Here is a 12,116-nt window from a genome sequence, read left to right on the forward strand (position 1 = left end):
TATACAACACGGAGCTTTGACCCATGCTTGATACCAAACTACTGCGTCCAAACAAATACAAAAATGAAATTTGGGACATTTTCTGATTGAATTTAACTCTTTGACTGCCAGACGTTTTCAGAAAAGGGATGCCGTGGGTGCCAGCCGATTTAAGCATTTTTGACTGATTTTTCAAGGTCCGCAGAAAATTATGTGTTTGGACTATGGAAACACACATACTACCAAATGCAAGATTGGACTCTCATCTTTCATCAGAAGAAAAAAGTTTGTTTCTACCTTATTCCGTTTTTCAGTAATCAACAATAGAAAATGGTTAGTTTCACCTGTGTTTTGAAAAAAAAACGTATTTTAACGTCTTTGGCACTCCTCCATAGGATTTTACTAAACGTTATTTAACGTTTTTGGCAGTCAAAGAGTTAATATTGAAATGAAAATGGGAGTTTTACTGGATTTGGTGAAAAAAGAAAAAAAAATCTGTCTCATGCTCATTTTGACTGCAAAAATTGAAAATGGAAAGAACGAATGATCAAAAGATTTTTTTTTTTTCCTTTAGTAAATTGAGCGGGCCAGGTGCCACATCGGCCTTGCTCTCCAGCAGCAAAGTTATGTTTTTTCACCTTACAGCACGCACACTCGCACAGTCATCAGTTTGAGGGAGGGTATTGCTTTCAATAAAGGTGATTTACCTTTACTCCTGTAACTTAAGTGCTGTGCTGTGTAACCACATCTACAAATTTAAAAAAAAAAAAAAATCACAGAATCAACAGAATGGCTTCCATACACGAGTGCTCAAAAACGGGTAAAAACAAACTCCGGGAAAGCAAAAGTGACCACGAGGAAAAGTAAGGGTGTTTTCAGTGTGAAAGGTTTTTTTTTTTTGTTTGTTTTTGTTTTTTTTTGTTATTGTAAATGTTTGTGTCCGCTGCTCTCCTCGTCCAGAGTGAGGTCTACCACTTCCGGCGGGGACACCCAACTGGACTGAGGGGAGACGCATGTCCACAGTTGAGGCTGTAGGCGCGTCGTCGTGCTGCCGGCGGACCGCTCTGCCGAGTGGCCGTCCTTCCAGGAGGATAAACTCTTGATCACGCCGCCGCAAGGGTGGCCGCATCTTTGACAGACACACAAAAACAATGTTGACGACTTTGATTTTCATTTTGGATGTGTTTTGGCAACACCTAAGAAAATAAATAAATAAAAAACCCTGAGAAGGTGCTTTGTTCCTTTCCTGTCCACCAAACATTTATACGAGGGAGTATTATTTTCAACAATTGACTGTTGTGACCTCAGGTTAGCGGCTAGCTGTCAAATGGCTAACGTTAGCCAGTGTGGTACTGAGTGCTTGAGCCTTAGCTGTAGCCGTAGCAGCTAGTGTACAAATGTGCTCATCACGTGTTTATTTTGTTACCAGTTGTTCAATAAAGCGGCCGCTGGGTCCATCCTTGACAACTTGTGGGGGCGTTACAAAACATTCAAACTCACGTAGGCTATATTAAAAGGATACTTTACTTATTTAGCCATTCCCGGCATTAAAAAGTAATTTTTTTTGTCTATAATTTGATATTTTTGTTATTTTTCATGTACAAAAGGACCTTTAAAAACTCAACTTGCTGTTGACTGAAAATTACATCACATGTTCTCGGGGTTCAGGTAACAACCAATCACGGCTCAGCTTGTGAATGTCACATGACCAAACCCAGAAAACAGCCTTGATTGGTCATCATTTTTAGTCGACAAAAAATGGCAAAATGTGTTTTTAAAGTCAATAATAGGACATGATTTTTTTTCTTTTTCTTTCTTTCTTTTTTTTCTTGGATTTGTTTGTAATAGATTTATTTGAGTAATTCGCAAAATAGCAAAAAAGAGACCTACACTATTTCCATCACACAGTCAATAAAGATTATTCGTAATGGCGACAGTACGACTTTGATTTCCGTAAATTTCCTAAGAGAGACAACGGTTTCAATTACGAGAAGAAAAAAAAAAAAAGATCAACTTGCATGCTTACCGAGTGTTCTCCTGAACGCCCACAATCTCCACCTCGCTGTCCGAAGACGCGATGCTAATCTGGCCCTTGAGTTGACGACCGTCCTTGTTGTGCGACGTCTCCGCTTCCATGTGGCCTGAGATAGAAAACAAACACAAAACGAGTACAAATCACCACTTTGTGGAGAACGAAGGGGCGGGGCTTCAGCTCTTGCAGCTGCAAGACACGTGTGTACGTTTGTAATAAAAAGGCAGCTGCTAAAAGGAAGCGTCACACCGAACAAAATGCTAATTGTGGACTTAATTTCCAGCATTTGTTTCCCCTTTCCAACAACGCCTGTGTGAATTTTTGCAGGAATAAAGCACCAAGAGAGGCAGCAAAACGAGACGTCTTGCCAAGATGGAACCCAATAAAGCTTAAAAGTCCAGTTCTGACTGAAGAGGAGGAGCAGGAGGAGGAAAAAATGTCAGCCAGGGTTTGTAGTAACTGACCTGCCACGGAGCTCAGGGCTCTTATACACCCGGAGCGAGCCGCCATATCCTGGCCTCTGAGTCTTTCTAGCTCGCGCTTTATCACGCTGGGCCGGACTTTCTCCACTTTCATACTCTCCTGGTTAGAATCAGTGTCTGAAATATCATAGTGACCCACTACTGGAGGCCCGTCTGCGGAGGACAGAGAGAACACTTCATTATTCAAAACATGGCTCGGAAATGAACATGAGGGGTTGGCTGCAGCTGTCCAACTTGGGAGCCTGACACCAAAAAAAAAAAAAAAAAAAACACTTTTGCCATCATTTAAGACCTCTGCCAATCCTGTTTTTTCTTTGATTGATTTGGCTCCATGAGGTTTTTCAGTAAAATAATTGTTGGACATGAAGTTGACTCATTTCAAATATGGTTCATTTTCCATGTAGTGGGACAAATATTCTGACGGCTAACGTAGGAACACAGACGGGAGGATGACGTAATTACGGTCATCTTGTCTCAGTGTTGCTGTTCTGTATGAACAGAAAGACACGATATATGGAAGCAAAAAGTCAATTCGGTAAATAATCCGCCTTTTGAGGTAATATCAGAGCAGGGAAAACGCTTGTGTACCCCACTTTTATACCGCTTGTAAAGCCGTAAATGACGTTACTATTTCCACCTTTTGTCCATGTCACTTTCCTGTACAACCAATACAGAATATTAGTGCAATAAACAAGCAAACTTCCACTTGAAGGGTCAACTAGAGTATTTTCAACCCAAAATTTTTGTCTTTCCAAACTTTATTCCTGTTCTGGCTAACTCTTGTAGTGGTAAAGTGGACGTACAGATACTCGTTAGTCATTTATTCAATGATGGGAGTGCTGTGTGAAAATGCACACCGTTGCAACAATATCGCATTTGCTGGGTTCTGTTTAAAAGTTCAACTTTGCAACGGCAATTTTGTGAGGTATCTTTATTAAAGAGGCTTGACTGAAATGTTCAGTTATAGTGTTTGCGTGAAATAATACATCTTTTGACGGAAGCCTTTTTGTGTGTTGTTAGCATTTATTTCTGTTGAAATAACAGCCACTCACATAAAAACTACACTTGGAATACAGTAGATACAAAACACATCCAAAGAATATTTTTCAAATGGAAACCAAAACAGCAGCTGGATAATAAAAGGCCAAACAAAACAAGTCGGGAACATTTGTTCTACCCTGGAAATTGGACGCAACTGAACAAATACACCCTGCTGCTAGGCTGACTAGTGTGTGCGCGCGTGTGTGTGTGTGTTGTGAAGGGCCTCTGAATAGCTTCAAATGCCAGGTAGTGGCATTACCAGAGAGCAAAAACCTGCCAAGAAAAGGCCAGGTAAGAAGAACAAGAAAGGAAAAAAAAAACGACAACAAAATGTCCTTAGTGTTTTTTCCCCAAATGCACAAGTAAGAGAAAACACACACACACACAATGCACACATTCTGGAAGAAAAAAAAATTGTTAAAAAAAAAAGTGCAATGCTGATGCGTCAGTCAGCCGACACAAAGCGGCAGAAGCGATGCTAAAGCTGGCAGCCTGGCATGCTTCCTGGTGGCAACTTTGCATTTTATACATTCTATACACGAATAGAACTCGCATGCAAAAACGTGTGACACAGTCAACTCTTGTGGGGGGGGGGGGTACACGTTAAGTACACAGAAAACAAGTTAGCATCCTAGATATAAATATGATTCCTTCATTAACGGGTAAAGGGCGGGCTTTAAACTGTCACACTGCGTCACCGTTGTCAGCGATCAAATGACCCCTCAGATTAGTTTTAGGGGGTGCTAAACATTGTCATGCTCTGTCCCGCTGCTGGTACGCATCAAGGAGTATTAGGGCCATGCTGAAAACAAAAACAAAAAAAAAACATACTATGAGAATGAAGTCATAGATCGCCAGTACAAGAATAAAGTTGTAAGAAAAAAAAGTTGCAATTATTAAAAGAAAAAGTCCGGTATTACAGAGGAAAAAAAAAAGAAGTTTGTAATCAAGACTTAAGTGCTCACGAAAAAAAAAAAAGCAGTAGTACGTATTTTAGAGAAGAAGTAGTCGTATTGATGCTAGAAACCATCAGAATTTTTCCACATTTTCAACACTTTGGATTTGTCAAATTTCTAAAGATTAACACTGACTAATGGTGTTGATTTTTGAACAAATACGAAACTGACCAAATTGGGACATCGAAGGTTCTGGCCCGATGCCAGCATTTTAAGAATGTCTGTTGTCCAAAACTCAAGTCATACCGTCAAAAAAATTGTATTCAAAGAAAAGTAATTACAGGTATATTTAACAGGGATGTGATTTGACCAAAGTGAAATTATCTGAAAATTTAGCCGGGGGTCTGGGGGCCGCTGGCCCCCAGCTAGGTCCGGAGCTCATGGGTTTTCCGTGTTTTTAAGTACTTTCAATGCACTCACATGACAAAGAAATAGACAAAACAACAGCATAAATTTTCAATGTATATTGAACTATCCCATATAAAATGGCAGTTTTAGTCAACTCAAAATCAGTCACATTCAAAAACATTGGACTGCCTTTGCTTTTAAAAACTATCACTGAGAATATCATCATATCTAACTAATGTGATTACTAAGTTAACACATAAATAATGTTGAAGAGTTCGAATTTCATGAACAAATAATTGTATCATGACCAAATGAAAAGTAACTCATATTAGAGCATACCACAAATGTCTTTGTTATAGCAGAAGATGTTATCTGTCGGAGTCATGTGCATACAAAAAATCGGATTTTTTTTTTTGGGGGGGGATATAAAAAAAGCGGAATTCCGCGAATTAGCGGAAAAATCACATCCCTGATTTAATAATGTTACAAGAAAAAGTCGGAAGATTTTAATTTTGTAAAACGTATGTCATAAATATGCACAGTGTTGAAATTGACAGAGAAAGAAGATAGCTGCACTACAAGAAAAACAACAATGTCAGATTAAAAGGATTGTTAAATGACAAATTAAAACTAGTGTCATTTATGGAAAAAAAAAAGTAGTCATATTTAAGAAAAAGTAATATTGGATAATCAATACAAATGTACTCAATCTCTTAATGCGACTGACTCATAACCGTGTCTTGCTTCTTGACCAGAAAGAACGTTTTCTTTAACTATTACAACTTCATATCGGCAATCTTTCAATGTTACACTCTCAAGATTACAACTTTATTCTCATAACGTGGCTTTTTTTTCTTTGTGGCCCTAAATATGTATAAATGCATCCCTGTTTCAGTCACAGGCAAAAGGTCACTCATTTCTCTTACATTGTGTTCCTTTTGGCAACAAAGACATACTGGCACAAGCTGCGCAAATTAAAATAAAAACTGGCAAAATTTGAGGCTCCTAATATCAAGACGGTGTCATATGTTTATATAGACAGTATAATATATAAGCTTCTAAAAATAAATGTCATCTCTGTCCAATTTTGTAGTGGCTGTAATACAGAAGTAGCAGCGACTGTGACTCCAAAAAAAGCAAAAAAAAAAAAAAAACGTAATAAACACCTCTAGTGTAATTACACAAAAGTATTGTTTAAAAGGCAAAACGTCCTGCATGTCTTCACCCCCTTAAAATTGTCATTTTGTTTGCATTTGTTGTTGTCTTAATCATCTCCTCGTGATGCAAATGGTTACATTTTTTGTGTTTCCTGAAAAATCTGAAAAAATGACAGGCGATTTTTTTTTTCAAGAAGGCGTCGATGTGATTCAGTACAATTCATACTTGCATGTGTAAATCTGTGTACGAGGGTTAGTAAAGCTCTGCCGCTCAGATAAAGGCCATCCCGAGATGTACATCCACAGTGTAAACGTTACTTGAAGTAATAATGCTATGAGGAGGCCAGCTGAATGACAAGGCACCATGCTAAGCGGCTGCCGATCCTCCCTGCCCGTGTACCGGAATGTGGCGGCTGTTTTGTTTTTTTGTTGTTGTCAGAACGACACTATGTAGTGTGAGAGTTAGAGGGAAACATGTAGAGGACGTCATATTTCCAAGTGGGTGGGAACCTTTTTTTGGAGGGAAGAGAGAAAGAAAAAAAAAAACATCAAAAGTAGACTGAATGTTTTGGGGAAACGACAGCAACCCTGACTCTGTGGTCTATGGAGGGATGCACGAGGTCCATGCAGGTTTGCAAATAATCCCAAGTCTCACAGTGATTCAATGCCAAAAGGTAATCCCATTTGGGCGCGTAGTCCTGCGTGATATTAATTTCCCACGAGGATGAAATCAGTCAAGTTGCGTCTAAACATTCAAGAGACCAGGATCCGGAACGCCAAGGTTTCCATTCTGAGTGACCGCGTCAGGTAAAATGTTGTTGTTGACAGGAGCGGTGGCGGCAGCGTTGCTCGCTCGCGCCAACACGTAGGCGGCCATGGTCTCCGCCGACTCGGACGACGGCAAGAAGGAACTAGCGGGCGAAGGTCGCGCTCCCTGGGGCGGCGGCGGTTGAGGCTGGCCGCCCTCGGGGCCGTCGCTCGAGCGCTTGGACGAGTCGTCCGAGTCCAGGTGCGCGAGCTTTTCCATCCAGACGCGGAAGCGCTCTTCCGTCTGGCGCTGCATGACGGCGAAGCGCGTCATGGCCTCCTCCAGCACGCTGCTGATGCCGTTCCTGTCCCACGCGCCGCTGTCCAGCAGCCCGTGAATGTGGGCGCCCACTCTGGATCTCTCCGATGCACGTCTGAAGCCAGCTTGAAAGACATTGAGGCCAAGGCTTAAGAACATACAGTGGCAGTGGATTCATGCTTCTTGAGTGGACTTTTTTTTTTTTTTTTGGGTGTTACAAAAGAGAGAATGGACACTTTTTGCGCTCTTGTTTTACGTGCAGATCAGAACTCGTTCATGCTGATGGACTACATCATGCAGTCTGTTTGAAGATGTTGAATAATACTGAAATGGTTGACATCTTCCCTTCATACGGATCCCCGATGGTGGGTTTTGGAGGGCCCGTTTTGTGGCATGTGTGCTAACCTGTGAGACTTGGACGCAAACGGGGGGCCGTCTAACGTAAGGTTACAAGAGGACGAAAACAACTGTTGGGGCGAGAAAAATTGAAAGGGGAGGGGGGAATAAAATAGCGTCATATCCCATGCCAAGTTCAAAGATCACTCAAGAACTAACATCGACATCATGTAATTAAAGCGAAAAGTGGTCATAAGCGACCATAAAAATCCTTTATATCATGTCACTACAACCACAGTTACCAAGACTTCCAGAGTTACACCTGTATATTATCTATGGAAATAAACACCCTTACCAAAGAGTAAAAGCACAACTAGGCACCATTTTTGGACACTCTACATTCCACTGGACAGGTAAAAACTATTTCCGCAAACAGTGGCCTCTGCTCCGAGACATGCCCCCAATCAAGCGTCCCACCTCAAGCAGACGCCATCTTTAAATCATAGGCAGGGCCACTTTTTGTGTTGTGGTTGACCCGATCTTCAAAATGGCAGATGTGGCATCGGCAAAACTGAAGCTGAGGGTGTAATTTTATTTAGGAGAAAGCCAAAGTACAGGCAAACAACATGACTCACTAGAAGACAGACCGGGTTCAAGTAGAAACCAACAGTGGTATCTTGACTCACGGGTATAAATTGTTCCGTGACCAAGCTCATAACTCTTTTACCTGTACATGTAAGCTATTTTCCCAGTTGAAATGAATTGAAATGCCATTCATCAGTTTGATACGTTCAAACATTTAATAGATAAATAATAAATAAATTGTTGCGAAAAACAAGGAGAAAATTAATAATTAAACTGGACTTATAAAATGTAATACTGTACATATGGTAGTATCCGTGCACTGGATGTGTACTTTTAAGGGGTGTGGTCTAGAAAGTGAAGTCAACAGCTTTCGTGAGCGTAGGACTTGGGTGATTATTTGATCGGGAACCGTAACAAATTTCAGGTCGTTCGCTGGCGATCAGCTGTGTTCATGTTTAGTTGATGATGCGGCAGAAATAAGTGTGCGGCAACCGCCAATCAGAGTGAACCTTTTCCCGCTCTACTTTTGTTTGCAAGTTGAAGCAAACAGAAGGTGTAAGTGGTAAGCCAAAAAACAAACGTTCAGCTAAAAAGGTGTAAGTGGTAAGCCAAAAAACAAACGTTCAGCTAAATGCGGAGCTTATGGCAGCGAAATCGATGGGCGTTAACTTCCGAGGATTTCGCTATTTTGACGAGAGAAGTTTCTCAACAGTGGTTGTTTGGTGGTAGCTCCAAAAATCACACGGAGCCAATTAAGACGACGTATAAGAAGATATGTCAGTGGGCAACACAACCAACCCGTTCAGTCATTGGACAAAGTAACACCACCCAAATGCTGATGTGGAAAGCGTGAAAATGAAAGCGGAGTCTGCACAGACGCCACATGTAGCATTAGCCGTTTCGTCTTCTGCCCTACTTTCAAATTAAGGTAGCACTCTACATTATATGCAAGGTATACACCCCACCATGCAAATAAACACTGTAGCTCTAACGGGTACCTCTCTGCAGTTGAGCAAATAAAATAAAGCCATGGCTGCTAGCTACTACGTGAGGAAATATGGGAACTTGGTAGGAGTACAATGTACACAAAACGCAAAGACAAAAAAAGAAAATATATGACACCGTACAACCGGCCACCTTGATGACACTCATATTAACCAACGTAAGTGACCTTAAAATGAACCCATTAACACCATTCCACCAGCACTCCAAGGCCAAACAAGGTTTTTGGCGTTAAGACTCACGATGAACTCACACAAGCAAGCAGCGTCTATTTACAGCAAACGACTCGCTCGCTCAACTGTTGCTTCCAAGAAATGAAGACCCCCGAGGCGTGGACGCAGCATGCACGGTGTTTTTGACGACCAATGTCCGACGGAACATTGCGTCAGGACAAATGAATGGGCGCAACCTTCTAGCGGGGGTAGACTGGATGCCATGATGTAAGTGAGGAAAGACAACAGGTGACTGATCAAATCAAAAAGACAATGCTTGCTTTTCATGAACGCTGTGACATGTCTTCACGAGTTATGGAGTATGAGAAATGTTCACATCATGCACACCACTTCCTCGCTATACTTTTACTTGAGGCCAGGGGTGAGCAAAGTATGGCCCGTCGCTCCATAATCTGGAGAGCATTTATAACATCTGTAATATCGTTGCATTTATAGCCAATTGTAATATTAAAACCTGTTTCTCAGTGATTTACAAAGTGTAGTATGTGGGCTCTCTCTAATGGTCTGCAAAAGAACATTTAAAATATGTTTACAATAATTTAAATAATATGTTAACACTCTTATCTATAGTGTGTGAAATTTGCAAGATATTTATTTTTCCTTGACAGGGAGATTAAAGATGAACTGTGGCACTTGAGCTCAAAGGTTTGCCCACCCCTGAGATAAACTCTACTGGTGGGTATGTGGATTTACCTGGAATATCTGTCTTGATTGTCTTGCTGCCTCCGGAAGTGTCGTCATCGTCGTCGTCAGAGGAACTGGTGCTGGAGTCGCATGTAAGCTCGCTGTCGCTGGTACTGCTGTCCTGCAGCAGGTTGTATTTCTTCCGCGCCGCCGCCTCGCGCTTCTGCCGAAGCAAGCGCATGCGCTCCTTGTGTTTCTGGCTGCGGTGGCCCTTCGCCTTGGCCTGCTTGCCGTTGATCTGCTTCTCTGGCCCAGCCACTCCCGCCGCCGCGGGCTGACAGCGGTTCTTTTTCGCCGCCATCGCGTTGGGCGGCGCTTCGCTCTCCGAACGCGACCGCCGGGATTTCCTCCCACTGGGTTGCCGATCGGCGTCCTTGCCGGGCTCGGCTTCCATTTTGGTTTCCGTTTCCTCTCCGGCGCCTTCGGCCCCCGAGGAGAGCGTGTCCGAGTCTGCCAGATGGCCGCTAGACGAGGGGGAGAGCATGCACGGATTGGAGGAGTCGCTCTCGTAGATGTGACCAGAGGCCGGTTTCTCGCTCCCCGTGGAAGCCTGCTGCGACTCGGGGGAGTCTCTGCGGAGCTCCTTCATCAAACAAGGCATTGAGAGGAGACTCTGCTCACCCTCCGTGTGCAACGGGCTGTCATCCTCTTTTTCTCTTGGTGGGGAGCTGGTACTCGTGGTGGTCTCGGTTTTTAGATGTTCATCTTGGACAGACGTGGCGGCTGAATGTGCTTCGTCGAGGCGCTCTGAGAGACACTCTGCATCAACAAATTCCTCTGCCTTCACTGAATCAGACATCTTCATGCTAGTTCAGCAAAATGCCCTATGGTCCAACAAATGTGGACCAAGGTGCCTCGACAGGCCCTCACCTTCAAAAGGAGAAAGAGATTTTGTCAATATCAATGCTGTTAGCACCTTGCTGTTCAACATAACGTACGTCAAGTGTCCAATTAAAGCAAAAGAGTTATTTGAATTTTAAAAAATATTCATGCGTCATAAAAATAATACTCCAAACAACAAATTGACTTTTGAGTTGTAGCGGTATAAATTGAAATCAATCTCGGTTTTGAAATTCTCATGAGTCGTCTGCATGTGAATAACTGTCGGTGTATATTTGTAAATGCCCGCTAAGTCTTCCCAAGTCCACATTAAGCCCGGCGAGTAACCTGAGACATCTACTTGTGCCAGAATGAATGACTTAGCTAGTTGATGCTCGTTGCGGCTCGCTGGCCAGCTAGCCAACTACCAAGAGGCTAACGATGGTTAGCGCTTGGAGGCTGGAGGATACGCAAAGAAAGCTAGACTCAACTTCAAAGCTGCACACGAACTTGACAAAAGGAAAAGTAGTCACGGAAAATATAGATAGTGCAAGGCTACTGTATAACGTAGCAGCCGCATCCTAAAATGTAACCGACGAGTTCCAAACGAGATCATAGCTGCAGCCAACTTAGCTCAGGGAAGCTAACTTAGCAACCGACTGCGACTGTTACTTACCACGGTGTTAACGAGCTCCTTTACCCGGCGCCAGACTCCTCAACATCTTCGTACGTTTGTTCTCTCTACGAGCCACGAAGCACTGTTCATGAAATACTAACAAAAACTGTGAACCCTAGGCGGGTATGAATGTATTTTGTGGCGCAATGCGCTCGCCCGTTCGCGAGCAGTCTGGTGATGTAGCATTTAGCCGTTAGCTAAATGTTTATTTTAAAATGTCTGCGTCGGCCTCACAAAGCAAGAACGTCACGTCCCGGCCGCTACGGGGGAGACAGCGCCCTCATACGTCTGGAGTCACACATTGCAGCTATACAGTCTTGAAAGTTGCGCCGAAAACACATTGTGGCCTTTTTGTTAGACATTGCTGAGAAAAATAAATAAACAAACAAATAATTACATTATGTGACACCCCCCGTGCAAAAGGATCTCTTGCATAAAAAGTCAGATTCAAAGATGCACAAAACAGCTGAACTAACCGAGTGCAAGAACACTTTTTTACGCATGCTTAATCACATATTTTAAAATTATACTATTATGTTTGTCCTGCATGTCATGGGAAGCGCTTTTGAGCAATGTCTGTAAACTGTTTTTTGTTTCAAAATTTAATCCAGGGTCACTCCAAGTGTGGGCGCAAGCCACAAAGTTGTCAGTTTTATTTGCAAAGATTTTCATCGATTGTCTTCAAATACGCATAAAGTATTTCAAAACAAACCTCTGAAT

At 42.4% G+C, this 12,116-nt stretch overlaps 1 protein-coding gene across 3 annotated transcripts; it reads right to left on the reverse strand.

Moving 5' to 3' along the window:
* Nucleotides 1-277: 277 nt before the first annotated feature.
* Nucleotides 278-11,625, reverse strand: ark2n (arkadia (rnf111) N-terminal like PKA signaling regulator 2n). Of its 3 annotated transcripts, XM_077542776.1 has the most exons (5): nucleotides 11,397-11,625; nucleotides 9,911-10,771; nucleotides 2,476-2,646; nucleotides 2,006-2,120; nucleotides 278-1,108 (listed from the first exon to the last, which is right to left on the reverse strand). In XM_077542776.1, exons 2-5 carry the CDS (start codon nucleotides 10,704-10,706, stop codon nucleotides 901-903), a joined length of 1,290 nt encoding a protein of 429 aa, XP_077398902.1. In that variant the 5' UTR covers nucleotides 10,707-10,771; nucleotides 11,397-11,625; the 3' UTR covers nucleotides 278-900. The 3 variants fall into 3 exon arrangements, with proteins under 3 accessions (XP_077398902.1, XP_077398904.1, XP_077398903.1); XM_077542778.1 differs by lacking the exon at nucleotides 2,476-2,646 and having other exon boundaries at nucleotides 280-1,108; XM_077542777.1 differs by lacking the exons at nucleotides 278-1,108; nucleotides 2,006-2,120; nucleotides 2,476-2,646 and adding an exon at nucleotides 3,497-7,186.
* Between the last annotated feature and the right edge of the window lie 491 nt (nucleotides 11,626-12,116).

The sequence above is a fragment of the Vanacampus margaritifer genome, chromosome 14 (genome assembly GCF_051991255.1).
Source record: "Vanacampus margaritifer isolate UIUO_Vmar chromosome 14, RoL_Vmar_1.0, whole genome shotgun sequence".
Classification (NCBI taxonomy): Eukaryota; Metazoa; Chordata; class Actinopteri; order Syngnathiformes; family Syngnathidae; genus Vanacampus; species Vanacampus margaritifer.